This window comes from Drosophila guanche, unplaced genomic scaffold (genome assembly GCF_900245975.1).
Source record: "Drosophila guanche unplaced genomic scaffold, DGUA_6, whole genome shotgun sequence".
NCBI lineage: Eukaryota > Metazoa > Arthropoda > Insecta > Diptera > Drosophilidae > Drosophila > Drosophila guanche.
In genome coordinates, this window is record NW_022995749.1 from 4,480,183 (window position 1) to 4,498,889 (window position 18,707).

An 18,707-nucleotide genomic window follows, 5' to 3' on the forward strand; every position below is an offset into this window, starting at 1 on the left:
TACAAACGATACAAAAACATCGTTGGAGTCAGTGGAAAATGTATCGAATATTTTTGTTTATTCTAGCCACTCTAGTGGCCCAAATCGAGGGGCCACAATCGGATCGATCCGCTTACGTGGACAAAATGGAATGCGGTGACTGCAAGCAGGTGAATCTGGAATGCCAAATTGTATCCTCGGGATACTACTGTCGCGAGTCAGAGGACACTGATGATTGATGAACGGAAAGAGGCGGCAGCAGAAAATCGCAAACATTTGCACAGTTTCATGGCCTCCGGGCATTTCTTTCTTAAAGGTGGTAAACTCTCGAATAAATGAACTGATAATATTTATTAATGGTTGGCTGTTCGGAGCGTAGAGGAAATCTCATCGGCTTGCTGTTTTTGGACGCCTCAAATTGGCTGCCAGCAGGTGAAAAATAAACAGCGGACAAAGCCCTGCTCCGATTGTGCCACATACCACGAAAGGGGCTCGTTCCTGGATCAAAATCCGATGGGCTGTCCATGTGGACCACCGCAAACAAGTGGCGCAGGCTGCAACGGAGCCATTTTCATTGTAATTCTGATGTGTGCGATAGAATCAATTAAATAAAAAGACAATTTTAAGAGCATTTCAATAGAATTTTAAGGGACTTCAAATGTAAGAATAAGACGGTAAAAATAATGTATAACTGCATCATGGAGCCAATTGTCAGTCTGTCACATTTAGAACTCAAATTAACCATAAACAAACAATTTACAACTAAAATGTCCGCTCTATTGTGTTTTGTAATCACATTTTTGGCATTAACCGTCGCATTGGCCAATGGCAACAGTGCCAAGATACCAGAGTTTATCAAGAGCATGAAATGTTCCGACTGTAGCATGAACAAGGATTGCGCCATTAAATCCACGGGATTCTATTGTCCACGCGACGTGGACAGAGTCGAGATTCACTACAATCCGGATGGTAATATATCGACGGGCCTGGGATATTTGGCCAACTGCATGGCCCAGCACTATTATTTTTACAATAAAAGTAAGCAAAGAGTTTTCTTTTACGTCTACTATTTCCAATTAATGGTTGGTAACAATTTGGCAGAGTCCATTTCACACGTTTGCTGCTTCTGGTCGCCCCTTATTGGCTGTCGGCAAGTCAGGAACTTAGAGGCACAAAGCGCGCCATGCGGTACATGCGCCAATTGGAATTGGAGTCCCAACGATCACCATGTGGGCTGTCCCTGCCAAGAAAAAGAAGATACCAAGAGGAAAAAGAAAAAGGGCAAGAACAGCAGCACAAAACTCACGCATTCTGGCATCGTTCCTACGATTTTCCTTCATTTCGTGCAGCAAATGATTTGCCAGCAACTTTTATTAAAGCAATAACCAAACACACTCCTGGCCGTAGATTTATTTGAATATATTTCTTTATTGTTGCGGTACAAAGTGTGGGAGGAAACGATGAGACAATAATTTATAAAACTTATTTAATAATGTACAACTGCATCATGGAGCCAATTGTCAGTTTGAAGTTGCTTTAAACCTCAGACGGACAACACAGTCGGCCATTCAATTTGCATTAGTAGACAGCCAGCAGTCGTCAGTGGAACGACAGCTATCAGAACAGATCAGAACGTATTTTACTCAACAAAATTTTGCACACAAAAACAAACAATTTACAACTAAAATGTCCGCTCTATTGTGTTATGTAAGCACATATTTGGCATTAACCGTCGCATTGGCCAATGCCAACCAGATGGAGATACCAGCGTATGTGAAGAAAATGAAATGCGACGACTGTAGCATGAACAAGGATTGCGAAGTTAAAAGTACGGGTTTCTTTTGTCCATACGTTAACGACAGAATCCAGATTCATTACGATCGAGATGGTAATTTTTCGAAGGGCCTGGGATATTTGGCTGACTGCATGCTCCCGCACTATTATTTTTACAACAAACGTAAGCATTTGCTCTCTCTCTCTCTCTCTCTCTCTCTCTTCGGTTAATCGGTTAATGTTTGGTGACAATTTGGCAGAGTCCATTGCACACGTTTGCTGCTTCTGGTCGCCCATTATTGGCTGTCAGCAGGTCAGGAACGTAAAGGCAATTAAGGCGCATTGCGGCGCATGCGCCAATTGGAATTGGAGTCCTGACCGACACTATGTGGGTTGTCCGTGCCAAGAAAGGGAAGAAGTAATGAAGAGAAAAAGGAAAAAGGGCAAGAAAGGCAGCTGCACAAAAGTAACACATTTTGGCATCGTTCCTATGATTCTCATCCATTTGGTGCAGCAAATATTTGCCACCAATTGATGCCACCAACTTTTCTACTCAACCAAACACACAACTCACATCTTGCACATAGAATATGACACAGAAATATGACACAGGTGCGCGACAAGAGTTAAATAATTCGAAGCTCTTTGATAGTTCCTTGATGGTAAACCCTCACCATACCCAGGGTTCTATGCACTCCATTCTAAAGTTACAACCGAGACACGATTGCTGGTTCATTACACGCTACAAATATTCTGCTGACCTAGAAAGATGCAAGAAAATCGTGAACGTGATGCAACAGACATGATGGATTCAATTGGTAAATGTTTGCAGCAATAGCAAGAGTTGAAAACTAATTTGGAACCTGTTCATTTGCAGCTACTTCAAGAGCGCAAAAGAGAGTCCTAATTCCTGGAATGTTTTTGGGATCCATGGAACGGGCATTTTCCATCGATGTGCTCCACATTTTTGTACACTCCTTTTGGCAAATAAACATTAAGATACATAAACAAAAACATTTATCTGCTGTTTGGTCAGTGCTTCTCGAGGATATCCACCAGTTGGTTGATCTCTTCTCCCCCACAGAGTGGCTCGTAAATTGTTTAGGATGAGCTCTGCCCCTCTCTCTACATCCTCATTAGCCAAAATCCTATTAATATTACTTTTCTGTTTTTGGGCCTCTTTATTTTCAGCTTTTTGTTCAACTTTTGTGGCCCCTACCCTTCCCCACTTCCGGGAGGATGGCCAAACTTTTACGGATAACGAAATTTTGGGCAACATTTCTTTTTGTTTTGCGGCTAAAACAATTTCCGCATGACCGCAACAACCAAAAGCCACGTGGAGCCATGTGTGAGGGGAAAGGCCAAGTGAATTCCGAGAGCAGTGAAAGCTGGGAAAGTTGTCTGTGGCAGGTGAATTGTTCTGGATTCCAGTAGCCCTGCTATTTAAAAACGGCTTTTTAAATGGAAATGCATTCTAGCTAGAGAGAGAGAGAGAGAGGGAGACCCTGAGGTCTCTCAACCCCAGTTGCTGCTCCACTGGAAGCCGTGTCAAAGTCTCGATTTTCTTGAATTTGTTTAAGCGACAGCTGGCAGCTTAATGAAATGAATGCGTCGCCGCGTCTGTCTGATCGACGAGCGACTTTCCCAATCCCCCAATCCCCCAACTCCAACCACAACCCTCTCCCCCTTCCGATTGATTTGCAGTTTTCAATTGATTCGCTTTTTGTTGCTGTTGCTGCCGTCGTCTGAACTTGAGGCATCCACGGCATCGCGCCCGGCATCCCAATGCTCAGCTCTGAGTACATTTTTGCACTTTATGCAAATGAAACAACAACAAAATGCAAAGAAGAGAAGCGAAATCAATATAAATCAGCGCACATCAATCAAAATGAAATGCGGAGCAGGGCAGGCAGTCAGTCGCGCAGTCAGGCAGTCAGGCAGTCAGGCAGCTGGGCAGTTGGGCAGTCGGCCACTCAGTCAAGGGTTCAAAGTATTGATTGAAGGCAAAATGCAATGCGCACTGTCTCGCCTTCAACTTTGGCTACTTCTTGCCCTCAAACTCTTTCTCGTTCTCTTTCCCTTTCTGTTGCATTGACAATGACACTGACGCCATGATTTTTGATAGCGAGGGTTGACAGGTTAAAGGAAAGGTTTTTAGAGCTGCATGAACGAAAGGAATCCGCATCCATTCCAAGTCATATTGCTTGTGGTATTAATACTTTTTCTTTGTTTTGTTTTTGCCATGGAAATGTCTCGACTTTTGCTCCGCTTTCCACACTCGCCGCACTTTGGCACTCGGTGGTTCCCGCACTATTCACGTGATTGCTGAGAAATTTGCACTTGGCATACGCACGACTATAAAATGTGTCCAAGGTGTAGAGTTTAACGTGTAGAAGTGTTCAGTTTGAATTGGGTTTTGGCATTGGCATTGAATTGCCTCAGCATTTTCCATTTCAAATTAACAATTTACCCAATCCAGCAGCCAGAAAACCTTTTCAATTTGCGCGCTCAACCAGCTAAATATCTGTGCAACGTATTCCCAATGCCAAAGCCACTTGGAGCCGCATCAAAAGAACTAAAGCTTAAGGCTATCCATCCCATCCCCACTGGGACAGTGGCTGTCAAACTGCGCATTACAATTTGAAGACTGAGACCCAGACGTGCCCCGCAAATTTCAATTAATTTCCAAAATCAACTGAGCGCAAGACACTTTTCAAGTGCCAAGGCAGGCAGCAGCTCCTGCTCCAGCTCCATTTTCGTTGCCTCTGGAAGTGCACTCCTTTGGCTGAAATGTTCAAAATTCAACAGTTTTTGCACTGCTCTTTGATGTGCTCCACTGTGTCCTATAGTTTGACACAGTTTTGCCATAGTTTTCCCACAGTTTTGTTCCCTTTTGGCAATCTGTAATGGGAAATCTAAATGTGGAAATGGCTTTTGTGCGTCTCACATTGGCTGGCATCAACTTTAATTGCACGAGTGGCTGTGTGTTCGGGCGTGGGTGGGCACTCCCACGGGGTTGGGTTATCCTTCAGTACTTTTTGTCGGGTAGGAGTTAATTATGCTAAAATAATATTTTGTCAGCTTCACGTGCAAAGGACTTTGCCGCTAACCAAAGGACATAAAGTGGGTTTTTGAAATCAGAGTTTCCTTTGGCCTGCCTGCTTCTGGCCTCTGGCCTCTGGCTTAGTTCTTGATCCTTGGCTGGGTAGCTGCTCTGTGGTTAAGGTTAAGGACGTACCCCGCCTGGCAGGTCAATGAATTTTCTCTGCTTATGTCGTAAAAGTTGTGTCTGTTTTCCTTTTCTTTTATTTGTTTTCTTTGCTTATTTTTATGTGTTTTTTCTAGTTAGTTTTTATTAGTTTTCAGCCATGACGTAGTCCGACATTGGTTTTAGGTTTATTTATTTATAGTTTGGGCGCTTCCTGGAAAACAAATTGTAAATTAAAATTAGCACTGTAATATTCTGTGAATATTTTAGTTGGAATTGAAGTAGGTTTTCCTGATACTCTGAACTCTGTGCCACTAATTAGCTTTTAAAAGAGATAAATGTAGCAGCTGATTGGCAGCCTTTTGGTGGCTCTTTCAAAAAGTCCTTGAGCGCGCTTCAGTTATAATTGTAATCCAATTTAGTTTTGCATTTCATCAAGGAGAACTCCACGTAAGCCGCTAAAATGCTTTCCCATTTTATCATGCTGCAAAAGAGAGCGCAAAAAGAGATAGAGATACAGATAGCTAAGGAATATAATGAGTTCTCTCTCTCTCTCTCTCTCTATCTCTCATTGCATTGCCTCTGGCTGCCCTGGACATGTCAATTAAATGGTAAGTATTCATTGCATTTGCTCGTTAGAAAATATTTGCACATATAATTACTTGCAGGCTGCTACCTACCCCCGGGGTCCCAGTTTCACAACTTCCCGGGAAATCACGGCCATTATGCAAGCCCGCAAAACGGCAGCCACAGATCCACACAGAGCCAGAGCAGTGAAAACTCACGCGATGCCGCACAAGATTGCATTTCAAAGGCATTTTAATTGCACGTGAGCGGGGGCGGGGCGGGGTCGGGTTTTGCACACAGAATGTCAAGGCGTTGGGAAAGTTCTATGATGCAATCGGAGTGAAAGTCTGAGACGCGACAGCAACACTCTTACGTTCATTCACCTGACACTTGGCTGGCACTCGGTGAAGCGGCAGTGCAGCTAGCAGCCGGCAGTCGTCAGCCGTCAGCATCTGCGGCTCCATTTACGAATCGTGTTTGAGCAACGCATAAGATTTACAGCGAATCTACCGCAAAAGCTCTCTGCCGCGTTGCCTCTCTCCCACTCTGCCTCTCTTCCGCTCTGCCGCTCTCCCATGAGAACCGTCGCAGCTCTAATTGAAGATGGCAAAGCCAGCAAAAATGTAATAATGAAAATTGCAACTGATTTTTGTTGTTCATATAAAATAAACTCAAGCATTTCCCAAATTTCTGGCTGCTGCTCGCTCGCTCGATTTATGTATTTACTCTGTCGATTGCGGCACATAAGATAAATGAATTTTTGTCAAAAATTCAACTTGGATTTCCCGCTTGTTATTGTCACATGTTGTTGCATGTTTCGAGTGCCGCAATTAATTGTTTCGGCTTGTGTCATTTATTCATGCTCGATTAGAGTGGGTGGCACAACAAAAGCAACGATGCCCAAAATGCTTAACTGAAATCAGACACAATCAGGCAACAGAAGTCATTTGCATATCCGTTTCAGATTAAAGTGCGGTTTTCGCTTTTTGTGATGCGGTTTGTTGTTGTACGCAATAATCCTCAACGAACGGACATGAGTTGCTGAAAAAGTTATTAAATTTCCGTTTTACTTTAAGGTCTGTCTGCAGAACTGTCGGGAAATAGTCAGAGGGAAATTCGTTGATGCTTGATCAGCTCAAGCCACTTAATTTTACATGATTGAACAAGAATGAACATGATTGAACACGATAGAACATTTTTAAACTGTTAAAAACAAAGGAATTGTCCCGTGCAACACGGAATATATTTATTTCCCCAATAAGTTCAGTGCAACATTTCAGAGCCCGTGCGACTTGTCCCCAGCAACATTTTGGTTCCCGTGCGACTTGTCCCATGCGACATTTCGGGTCAGTTCGCACGCGACATTTCGCACTGGACAATTTCTGAGTTTGTAACAGCTAAAAAATGTTCAATAATGTTTAAATTTGAATTTAAAAAGAAAATTAATGTTTGAGTACGAACTACCACCGTACACATGGAAGTTCGAGCAGCAGCATGGCACAGCCCATTCCATTTTAGAAATACTTTTAGCTACATATTGTCATTCCTGCACAAGAATGCAAGCGGCACACAGCCAGACAACGCGTGAGAAAAAGATTCCGCTACAAAGCGAGACAGAGAGAGTCGGGCGAGAGAGAGAGAGCGAGAGTCAAACAAATTGTGTCGCTTCGACGTTGCATTTGGCGCACGGCCAATGCAGCGAGCCAAAATGCAGTCAAGTGCACGCCCGTCTGCCGGTCAGCGATTCTCCACTGGACTCTCCACAGGCACCCCGCACCCGCACCCTCCCCTGCAAACACAAATATAAATTACATTCCATTAAAAAATCATGGCGCGGCGCACAAATCAACATCAACTCAATGAACATAAATTGGCAAGAAGAGTAGGAGGAGTGGGCAAAGGGTTGACAGTGGGTTGGCTGTGGGATGTGGGACAATGGCTGGGAGGAGCAAATGGATCGATCGACCTTCACATTGGCCGCCATGGCGACGACGACCACGCACATGGCCCAAAATGCACACAAGCCCCCAAAGGGAAGGCACAGCAAGCGAAAGAAAAGGCGAAAGAGAGTGCAAAGAGAAAGGACGACTTGCAATGACCAACGAACAGTGGAAAGTATAGGGAATTTCTGGAAATAGTTCTAGTAGAGAATGAAGCATAAAATAATTGAAAATTCTTACACAATTTCCAGTTCAAACATAGCTTGGATAGCTAGCCACTGTGTGTGTTTGTTGTGGACTTTGCTGGTGCCTTCGTTTAGAGCTATTTTTGCAACGTGGGCGTTATTGTCACACAGTTGGTTTTGTTATTGGGCCCTCGAGTGGTGTTTTGCAGCTAATTAGAAACTGCTCACACAGAGGGAGAGTCTCGCAGGACACATGACTGCCCAGTTGGTAGCCGGGCACCTGCAATTACAGTTGGCGAGCGAGCAGTTGGCCGCAATGCGGTTATCCCTCGGTCAAGTCGATGTGCAAAAGGGAGAACCCGGGACTGTGGCTGACTTCATATCGATTTGGCTTTCGCAGCGAGTCATTTAATTGATGGAGCATGCCCTGAATAATCCACAGCTCAATCAGTTGCAGACGCCTGAACTGTGGCTCTGGCTGTGTCTGTGGGGTTCTGGGTCTCAATTTCCGCCCGAACACCGTTGATGGCGCAACTGCCACTGCCAGCATCACTTCCTCTTTGACGCCACATGACGTGCTGTTGATATTTATGTAGCTTTGCTCCTTTGCGCCTTTGCTCGTCTTGCTGCGTAGTCAGCAACGTGCCAGCACCGCAGGAAGCCGAAGGATACAATGGCTGTTCGTGGGCTGTTGCGTGGGAAAAGGGTGTACGGGAACAGTTTAGAATTGTTGCCACTGGCAGCAGCCACAGCCCCAACAACAGCAACAGCCGGCTGAGATCCTGCCGGCAACGTGATGATGTTTACATGCTATGCAAATACAATTAATTCCACTTTTGTGGACAATCTTTGTGCCAGCAGCCAACACCCAACACCCAACACCCAACAGCTGCCACAGGAAATGCCAGAGAGCTGGGGGGTGTGAATGACAATGGAATTGTTGACACTGCCACAAGCTGGATGGATCAGTATGCCAAATGCCAGCCAACATCTTTTCCTTGTGCAACATTTCCGCTACATTTGGCAGGAAACTGAGCTCAAAGTAGAGTTGATATTAACACGATTTGTTGCTTCCAATCGATCAGTTGCCAGAGTGCAAGCAACTGCCTCTGTTTGACCTTAATTTAGGTTGCGTATATCCATGGGATAAATAAATATCGATCACACTTGGCCATCCCTAGTGCCAGACAATGAACTGGAGACCACAAATGACGCAATGGCTCATCGGAATCGATTGGGTAAATAAAAGTGCTCGCCGCCATGCTGTAAATCAGTGACCTCCAAAGCTGTACCTCTGCAATGGGCATTACAATGCCCCCCAGTGCAGTCGTCACGTCACCGTCTGTGTGCCTGTCCGTGCTCCAAGGCACACCCAGAGTATCTTCGGCATTGGATTTGGTTACGATTAAGCGAACTTTGCACTCCGGACAGCAGCTGCTGCAGCAGCAGCAGGAACAACAATCGAAGCTATATGGAAAATGGATCACGGCACACAGATTACGTCGCTTGTTGCGCTCGTGTTTACATTTGCATTTACAACTAAGGAAGGAAATTGTGCATTTCATTTGCGACCGAAATTCAATAAAATTACACACTAACAAAGCAAACAAAGACGATTGCTCGGCCTCGAGGCTGTCTGGTGGTCTTGAACTTGTGACCAAAGAGAAGAATGCAAAAGCAGAATATTCCGATTGATAGGCGAAACATCATGACTATTAAGATTATTATTTTTGCATACACAATACACCTTTCGTATCTGCGGCTGCCGTGTAGCCAGCCATTGAAACAAGCAAAATGATTGCGATAAATGTTTGATTTTGTGGCTGCAACTTTGTCATCAAAGCGGAAATTAAAGGTGCCAAAGTACAAAAGTGTTACAAAAACAAAACCAACTGTCAGGAAATATGTCTTGAACTATAGAAAATGTATCTGCAGTCCAAACATAATGAAAGGAAATCCTGCAGATCGAAAAGTAAACATCAATCAAGGAGTTTTCCATTGTAGAATCAGATGACAAGTAGTCAGTGCTTTTAGCTTCAGCAAAACACAGTCGAAATTAAATCTATAACAAATCAAATCCCCACATCATGTTCAACGCAGCATTCATGCTGCAGGCGGACAGCCAATGCCAAAGAAGTTCCACAGGATTCAGTTTTGGCAATCGTGACCGGTAGGTGCCACACAGTCCCTTAGGATAATGCATACCAATGCCCATCTCTGCGCAATCTCTAGTGACGGCAAACTTGCTCAACGAAATGGACTTATTCCCATGCCGCCAGAGATTACTAGATGCTGTGTGGTGGGTGTAAAGTATCGTGATGGAATCATCATTGCCACCGACAGAAAGACCACAAATTATATGAAGACATTATATCGCTTGCAGGATAACATTTAGTGAGTATTTCTGTGTGTGGTCCCGCCACATCCGCTTACCTTTTAGCTCTTCTCTCTGGCAGCATTGGTTGTTACGGGGTCTGTGGGGATCTGCACCAAGTCGCGCGACTGGCTGCCGCCCAAATGGAGCTGCACCGACTGCAAATGCACTCGTCCAAGGTGCCTGTCGTCTGTGCCAATCAATTTGTCAAGCATCTACTCTATCGCTTTCACGGCCAGATTCAGGTAAATCTGCTCGTCGGCGGGGTGGACAGTGGGGGGCCCAGTCTATATTTCAGCCACTTCGATGGCACCTCGGATAAGATTCCGTTCGCAGCGAATGGACCTAGACAGTTGGAGTTGGCTGCCATGGCTGTGCTGGAGAAAGGCTGGCACGCCAATCTCGACGAGAAGCAGGCCGAGGCTCTGGCCATCGAAGCGGTGAAATCGGGCATTAGAAACGATTTGTTTTCCGACTCCCTCATTAACGTCTGCGTCATCCGCACCGATTACTCGGTCCACCTGTACGACAAGAACCTCGCTGTGAATGTTGTGCCCAAACAATCCGTACTGCGAGAGACACTCACCGTACCCAAAGTGCTTTTCGCCATGGATCATCCCTTGGTACCCGTGGCCAAAGGCTTGCACTCCGCTTCGCAGGACGCCGATAAGTTCATGGCTAAGGGCTCACGGACTGCACTGGCCCTAGAACGCCACAGGGCCAGGAATAGTAAAGAAATAAATGAAATTGAAGGTTAAAAATGATCTAGGAACAATGTTTGTTAGTTATGTTTTAAGTTTTTGTTCAACATGATAACCCAAATATCTAATTAAATTCAATATAAATTCAATAAAATAATAAATTAACACCCACTAATGTTTTTATGGCAATTAATTACATTTCTATGTTAAGTACAAAAGCCTCATCAATTCCTTCAATTCTGAGAGTGTAATTAAGCGTTCCCAAGTCAACGTATTCCCTCCTAAAAGCTTTTCCAGCTCGCACTCGTGTCCAGTGCTGCCCCAACTGTACGTTGCGCTGGCGAATATGCAACACATTTGTTGTATGCTTTTAAAAGGATTTTAAATAAAATGTTAAATCAATTAAAATAATAGCTGTAGTCCTAAATAGTTGCTAATTAATATTTTAGATTTAATATATAATAAATATTGTTCAAAATTTTGTTTTGTTTTTGCTCTTTAGGATCTTTTATTGAATGATGTTCGTTCAACAAACATCCTTAGTTAATTTCTAGAACATTATTTGGAACACACAGTTGTTGTTGTTTTTGCTCCTGCTGGTGTTTTCTGTTTGTTTTTTTGTTTCGCAGTAAATTACAGTTTGTTAGCCATGATGCCATTCGTTCACCGAACTTTGATTAACGTTCAAGCTGGGACACATATATGTACACACATATTTATGTATATGCATATGATAAATACAAATATGATGGCAATATATGCACGTTATTGTTGGGTTAGTTGTTTTGGTTACCATCGATATCGATCACATTTTGGATCGAGTGGCTCAGTGGGTGGAAACGATCGATAAATACGAGTAACAATCGCACGGTTGCTGCTGCACCGTGGCATAAATATTCTTTGTTTGTTTTCTTTTTATGGACAACAGCAATTCGTTCGCTCACATTTTATGAATATAGGTTGTTGTTGTTGTGGTACTTGTGAGTGGTTGCTGTTGGGTTTTCTCTTTTGTTTTCTTTTCTTTTTATTGTATTGTGTTTGTTTATTTGCGTCATTTGTTGTATTTTCACTTATACTTATTTAATCATAAATATAAATTGTAATAATAATAATAATAAAACGTTTGATTTTCATTTAACAGTTTTGTATACAAACGTTTAAAAAAAGTAATAAAACCTTTGTGCGATTTCAATGCCTGCGGGACAACGGATACTTCCAACAAGGATCTTGACTGTTGATTGTGCTTTTTGTTTTAGATGTGCTTAGATGTCCAAACGATTTACGACCTCTGCCCGTTCGACATTGAAATCTTACTCGTAGTAATCATAGTGATAGATATATAATAGAACTTCAACAATTGTGTTTCGTGTGCTTACAACTAAAGATAAGTTTGCGTCTCAATCAACATAATCCTCTTTCATATATTTCTGTATTCACCTTTGTTTTTGTTGTTTGTTTGTTTGTATTATTTGTTGGGGGCTGTTTATGTATTCATTTTCTCAAATATATGATTAAATTTTTAACATTATTCTGTGGTTAAATCTTTCGTTTTTTCTTCTATTTTTTTTTTTGTGTTTTTTTTTATATGCTTGCTGCTTAGCTCTCGAAACTAAGTTAAAGAGAAACAAATCTGCCAAAAATCAAACATTTGAAGCAATCTCCTTTTTATATATATAGATATTTTTGTTGTATAAATATGTGTGTGTGTTGTGGGCGCTGTTCCGCTACTCCTTAGTAGGCGTGGTTGGCAATGAACAGAGAGCCAGAGCCGCTGCCAGCAGTGCCGGCCACGTACTTGCCGACGGCAGCCTCACCGTTAGCCTGCGAAAAGAATTAAATCAAGTTACAGCATTAGTTTCATGTTTCATGTGGGCAGAAAACTATCGAGAGACCATCCCATATAGTCAGTTTAGTTACAAACAGTTTGCCTTAATTATAACGTAACTCATAACTTTGACTGCCGCAGGAGCAAAACTTTGTTACATTTTGCCAGCCAGTTGATTCCTTCAACTTTTCTCCCCAGCCGAAAACTTTGCCCTGCCACTTGCCGAAAACATTTTCCGAACTCTTACTCACAAATACCCGAAAAACTTTAAAACTACTGCGAGGGTACAGCCTGATTCGATTAAATGTAATTTAACACTGAAAACTCCAGTACAAACGAGTCCAACGGAAGTGGTTGCAAAATCTGAGTGATGTGAGTGGGAAAGGCCTTCCGGCATTCACGTAACATTACAAACTTATAACTTAAAATATACATAAACTAAAACAAAATAAAGTAAAAGTAAACAAAGAACAAATAAAATTTTGTAAAATTTAATAGATAATTTATTTAGCTTGTCGGTGTTGTGTTTGTCTGAATTCTAAGCATCAGATCATCAATATCAGTATTGCCATCGTAAGGTCTAGTCAGTAAATATAGTGTATAGAAAAGTCTAATAGAAAAGTGTGATCCATGTGTAGTGGAATGTCTGCCAGTCGCAGTGCAGCTTCAGGCCCAGCAGAGTTCAGCCAGGGGTTATGGGCATCGCTAGATTCTGAATCTGATTTGGGGCTGTGCATTTTTTGTTTAGTATTTGTGGCCAGCAATAAAGAGGCTGGCATTGGCGGCATACGAGGGAATCGAGCCGGCCACGTATTTGCCCTGGCAAGCAAGAGCGTTGGCCTGTGCGTTGGAGGGAAAGAGGAGAGCGGTAGGATTGTGGTTGGGATTAGTCAATTAAGGAGCATTTGTAAGATTTCGGGATTAGGGTTACTACAGCTACAGCAGCGTGCGCGTGGTAATGCGATGGGGTTAAGTAATGAAGGAAAGTGTGGAGGTAAGTGAATCGAAAAAGCTTTAATTTTAATTGATTTTTCATTGATATTAATGGTTTATGGTTCCTCAGTATTTGTGATCATCCACATGCAAAGTATCGCCACCAGCAGCACCGCTAATAGAACCAGCTTCATAGCAGCCACAGCTGGCCGCACTATTCGCCTGAGTATGAGTTTAGGATTGAGGTTGAATTAGATGTTTGCGAGATTAAATTAAGTTCGATTATGGGTACAGAATGAGTAATGGTTCAGGCATGAAGTGAACAATTAAATGAACTCGTTTAAATATTGCTCTTTCGATCGATAATCTAATAACTTTACGATGAGTTCAATGCTTTGAATGTGAGTTAGGATAAGATAATGGAAACGATTAAAGGTTAAGTATGAGTTAAGGATTATTTAGCTTGCAGATAAGATAGGACGTAGGATCATTAAGGTGGGATGGTGTAGCTTATACCATGGAAAATATACCCGCCGTCACCCGGTACTTAAATTACTAAACACCACTTAAGTAGGCCCAATCGTAAGCTACATTCCAGCACTAAAGAACTCACCTTGGCGCGCTTCAGCAGCTCGTTCTGACCGGCGGCAATGTTCTCCTTCTTGCCTCCCCAGGCCTTCAGCACGGAGGCCTGCAGGGCGCGACCGTACGAGAAGGTCAGAGCCCATGGGCGACCCAGAGGAACATTGTTGATGGCGCTCAGGTTGACGGTGGCCTCCTCCTCAGACTGACCACCCGACAGGAAGGTGACACCTAAGCAAAACGATTATTTAGTACAAAGAACAGCGTGGAATGTGGCCAGAGATGTTGCTTACCAGTGACGGCGGCGGGGACAGTGCGGCGCAGAGCCAAGACGGTGGCCAGGCCAATCTCCTGGGGAGTGTTCTTCTTGGCGGACTGACCGGCGGTGACCATGTTGGGCTTCAGCAGAGTACCCTCCAGGTAGACATGGTGGTCGCTGAGTGCCTTGTAGACGGCAGCCAGGACGGTCTCGGTGACCTTCTGGGCACGATCCAGATCGTGATCGCCATCGGGCAGAACCTCGGGCTCCACAATGGGCACGATGCGCTGCGACTGGCAGATGGAAGCGTAGCGGGCCAGCACGTTGGCGTTCTCCAGGATCGACTGGTAGGATGGGGTGTTCTTGCCGATCTTCAGGACGCAACGCCACTTGGCGAAGTCGCAGCCGTCCTTCTTGTACTGGGCGCAGCGGGCGGCCAGATCGTCGAGGCCCTGGGTGGTGGTCTCATCCTCGGAGCCGAACAGTGGGACGACACCCTTGTCGACCTTGATGCCGGGAATGATACCCTTCTTCTTGAGGATATCAACGAAGGGGGTGCCATCATCGGCCTTCTGGTACAGCGTCTCGTGGAAGAGGATCACGCCGGAGATGTTCTCACCCAGCTTGGGGTCAGTGCTGAACAGCAGCTGACGGTAGGCACGACGGTTCTCGTCGCTGTTCTCCACACCAATGTCCTGCAGACGCTTGCCCATGGTCGACACGGACTCATCGGCGGCCAAAATACCCTTGCCGGGTGCAACGATGGCCTGGGCAATGCCCCTCAGCTCATCCTGCAGCTCCTTGCTTGGGTAGTTGAAGTAGGTGGTCATGTTTGAGATTCGAGTGTAGTTCTGCAATATCCGCATCCATTTTTGCATAGGTGGTTGTGTCGCATTCGCACAGATGTGGCAAGAAGAAAGAGAATGATCGTGACATGTTAGTAGGCGTATACATGGGTTCTGCAACGGCTTGCCAGCCACCACAGCAAGTCCTAAACGTAGAATTTTGACGGCTTCTGTGTGAACGCGGTGCCTAACCAGCTAATTCGGGGAGGTGTACGAAATTTTGATAGATTTATGTGTACAATAGAAAAGACAACTAAAGCGAAGGCTGCATTTGAGATGATTTGGAAGGTTTACAGAAATATTTTGTATAATTTCAGTCTATGGGGAGAGTTCAGAAAAAGGCGTGGCTGAATCATTTTTTACTGCGCGGCTGTCATAGAAGTAAATCTACCTCTGAGATCTTGGGTTTGAAATAAATTCGCGGATTAATATGTGTATCTGGTTACCAAACACAAAATATATCCTCGTAATCTTATCCAACATCTTTGCTAACACCAAAGATTACATTGCTTGATGACTCAACTTCTATGCTGACTAGTGTAATACACAGCTGATAGTTAGAACAAAGAGCAGCAAGCAGAAAGCAGCAAAGAGAGCGCGATAGCGCGTGTGCGCTCTCCGTCTCCCTCAACATTTCACGTACACACAAAATGTTGCTCAGCTTTTTTTTTCAAGTGAAAATAATTAACCAAAACTATATTTAGCAAACCATAAATCACTGCACTGTGTAACTATAGCTGAGCCGTGCTTGATTTAATATTTTCAGCTATTTTCAGCAACAATAATTATAAAACCGAAGCACAGTTTTGTTCAGAACCAAAGAGAGGAGTTTAGGAAGAGAGACAGAGTGAAGTGTGAACCAACCTCGACGACGAATTTTTATTAACTGAACAAAGTCGGGGAAGCTCTTTCGTTGTCAACCTCTGATGTAATCAAAGGCAAAGCCCTGGAGGGGACACGCATCCGTACACATATTCCCTCTCTCGCTCGCTCTCTAGGCTGTGTGCATCTCTTTCTATCACCCACATAATGCGTGACGTCGAAACTTTCACTTTTAGCCTGCTGCCTGCTGGACGTGTGGGCGTGCGCATGTGCCGAAGCTGCTTTCGGGCTGACATTGAACAAGGTCAAGCAACAATGTTGCCTGGCAGCATGTTGCCAGAGTCGCCTGCTGCGTGTTGCTTATGAAACATGTAGCGAAATTTTTGAAAACCGAAAGTCGTGCCGCGCGAGTTTGGGGTAAGAAAGCGGGGTTAGGAAGGGGGACAGAAAAAAAGATACATATAGCCAGAGAATTTGGCTACAATTCAATTCCAGGGATACATTTTGACTTGTTTGACATTGACATTGAGTCAAGGACTGGAGAGGGAAATACCAAATCTATAGATAAGACCAGCAAAACGTGTCAAAAACAATGTTCTATCACAGCACACAATAAAATAGCACCATATAACACTAGATGGTATAACACATTCAATAGATAGCTGGCGGAATCTATCTTTAACCGATTTGCGCTGCAGATACACACCTACACGGGCCGGCAATTAAACGAGGAATGAAACGTTGCCCGAAAATCGGAGAAATATATAAGAAAAGAAGAGATGGAAGCAAAGAAACCAATCAAAAGAAATTTACGTTGCTATCAAGGAACTGGTATAAAAATAAATAAAAAAACAGACACATGTGTCGCCAGAGCATTGGGCGTATCTGTGTGTGTGTAAAAAAACAAGCTGATAAAACGAGCAACGAAAAAAAATGAAACTACATGAACTGGAAAAAACAAACAGTAACAGTGTCTTGTGTCTTCTTGTGGAACATTTTGGTGAGGAGCTTGTATCTGCTATACAAAAAAACAAGCCCCCCACGACAGCCGTACAGCCGTTCCAAAGGTCTCTGCGAACATTATCATAACGAGATTTTAGGTCCGGCCTCTCAAGACGACACAGTGGGTCAAAAGAACAGCCACGATCCACGCAGCGTTGATAAGAACCACATGAGATGCTGATGTAACTGACGTCAAGCGGAGGGGACATTGTAGGAAACTGTAAATTGTCGGTAGGCAACAGCTGAGAAAAGTTCTCGCTCTCTCTCTCTTGCTCACTCACTATCTACTCTGATTGTTTGACCTCTTTCATCGCCTATGTCTTATGGGATGGGATGCACAAAGAGTGCAGCGAAAAAAACGGAATGTACAACATCAAGTGAAATACGGAAAGAGTCTGAGGTCAAATTTTCATGGGAGTAAGTCAGTGCAAAGTCGATTCGTTCCACACGATTGCCTTTGGAGCAAAATTTCTTTGGAGATTTTTATTGGAGTAACTGCAGTCACAGGTTTAAAAAACTTCATTCATTCCAGTTCTAGTTTATCTGTTATCTAATTATTTTGTATGTACCTCGGGTTGACCTTCAAAAAGTGAGGAAGTCTTTGCTGCTCGAAAACTTGTTTCTATCGGACAAACACCCCTACTGGCTGGCTGGCTGCCCCTCTCTTTTTCTCACTTCCTATTACTCTCTTGCTTGCGGGCTCTCGCTCTCTCTCACGTAGCTAAAGATCTCATATCTCAGTTTGTTGCTCTTTGAACGATTACGCATATTCGCATACTGTCGTAATTTACAGTAAACTTATGCAGCTCTCCCACCCAACCGTAAAGGTGAATACAAAAGATAAAAGGTAAAAAGCGCGAGTGAAGGCAACAGAAGAGTGTCAACAAACCAAAAAAAACTGGCGATGACGTTGGCTAATTGAAACCTAAACGAAAGATATAGATTTTATATGTAAAAACAAATATTTAACATTTTGCGGCAACTATTTATAAAGAACAAAAACCGCAGCCGCGACTACAAATTGCAGTTGAAACTTTGCCAATAACCAAATGAGCTCAAGCACCGCAAAGCAGAGAACGAGAGACACGTACTCTCTCTCCCACCGTACGTGTGGCAGCAAAGAGAGCCGGTTGAGCCGGTCGTAAAACTGCCTTCGAGTGGACCGCTGTTACCCGATAGCAGGCAGCGACAGGGGTGTCGTTCCAGCAGAGGAGCTACTGTAGTAGAGAAAGCTCCTTCAACTCAGAGTTCTAGAAAATGTCATAAATTCATTGAAAATGTTCAAATAAATCCCATCGCATACACACACACACACACACACTCAGAAACACGAGTGGGAATATTTTGTAATGATTACGAAACAGCCGTCTAACGGAATGGAAAATTTCCCATTGAAGATTACGAGACTGCAGCCCGAATAACCGAATCTCGAATGCACCTCCTCGATGGCTCACTTTATTATTATTTTTTGTCACTTATTTTCAGATTATTTGTATCACTTGTCGCACTGGGGGGCACCCACTCACCGAAGACTGGAGACTGAATCTGGGGAAATTTCGTCTGGCTGGGTGTGCTGCTGCTGCTGCACTGGAGGAGAGAGCTCAACGCTTTTATTTTCGGTCTGTAATCGCTGCTGTGGCTGCCTCTGCCTCTGATCTGCTCTGCTGTGCTGCGCAGCTGAAGACGGCGTCGGCGTTAACGTGAAATTCCAA

General features: G+C 43.8%; 3 protein-coding genes and 2 long non-coding RNA genes across 9 annotated transcripts; 4 read left to right on the forward strand and 1 right to left on the reverse strand.

Moving 5' to 3' along the window:
- LOC117585335 lies at positions 1-514 on the forward strand. The gene is made up of 2 exons (XR_004573911.1): positions 1-298; positions 359-514. It is a non-coding gene; the product is annotated as an uncharacterized LOC117585335 (long non-coding RNA).
- Positions 515-720: 206 nt separating this feature from the next.
- Positions 721-1,364, forward strand: LOC117585093. The gene is made up of 2 exons (XM_034274361.1): positions 721-1,017; positions 1,081-1,364. Exons 1-2 carry the CDS (start codon positions 747-749, stop codon positions 1,362-1,364), a joined length of 555 nt encoding a protein of 184 aa, XP_034130252.1. The 5' UTR covers positions 721-746.
- A 183-nt stretch (positions 1,365-1,547) lies between these two features.
- Positions 1,548-2,755, forward strand: LOC117585094. 2 transcript variants are annotated; one of them, XR_004573898.1, is made up of 4 exons: positions 1,548-1,936; positions 2,013-2,364; positions 2,436-2,570; positions 2,630-2,755. It is a non-coding gene; the product is annotated as an uncharacterized LOC117585094 (long non-coding RNA). The 2 variants fall into 2 exon arrangements; XR_004573897.1 differs by having other exon boundaries at positions 1,549-1,936; positions 2,013-2,570.
- A 6,951-nt stretch (positions 2,756-9,706) lies between these two features.
- Positions 9,707-10,860, forward strand: LOC117584931 (proteasome subunit beta type-7-like). Its single transcript, XM_034274089.1, has 3 exons — positions 9,707-9,822; positions 9,885-10,046; positions 10,109-10,860. Exons 1-3 carry the CDS (start codon positions 9,740-9,742, stop codon positions 10,782-10,784), a joined length of 921 nt encoding a protein of 306 aa, XP_034129980.1. The 5' UTR covers positions 9,707-9,739; the 3' UTR covers positions 10,785-10,860.
- Positions 10,861-11,977: 1,117 nt separating this feature from the next.
- LOC117584929 (fructose-bisphosphate aldolase) lies at positions 11,978-18,707 on the reverse strand. Of its 4 annotated transcripts, none has more exons than XM_034274088.1 (4): positions 18,522-18,701; positions 14,361-15,177; positions 14,099-14,298; positions 11,978-12,548 (listed from the first exon to the last, which is right to left on the reverse strand). In XM_034274088.1, exons 2-4 carry the CDS (start codon positions 15,154-15,156, stop codon positions 12,459-12,461), a joined length of 1,086 nt encoding a protein of 361 aa, XP_034129979.1. In that variant the 5' UTR covers positions 15,157-15,177; positions 18,522-18,701; the 3' UTR covers positions 11,978-12,458. The 4 variants fall into 4 exon arrangements, with proteins under 4 accessions (XP_034129979.1, XP_034129976.1, XP_034129978.1 ...); XM_034274085.1 differs by lacking the exon at positions 11,978-12,548 and adding an exon at positions 13,275-13,392 and having other exon boundaries at positions 18,522-18,703; XM_034274087.1 differs by lacking the exons at positions 11,978-12,548; positions 18,522-18,701 and adding exons at positions 13,275-13,392; positions 16,700-16,719.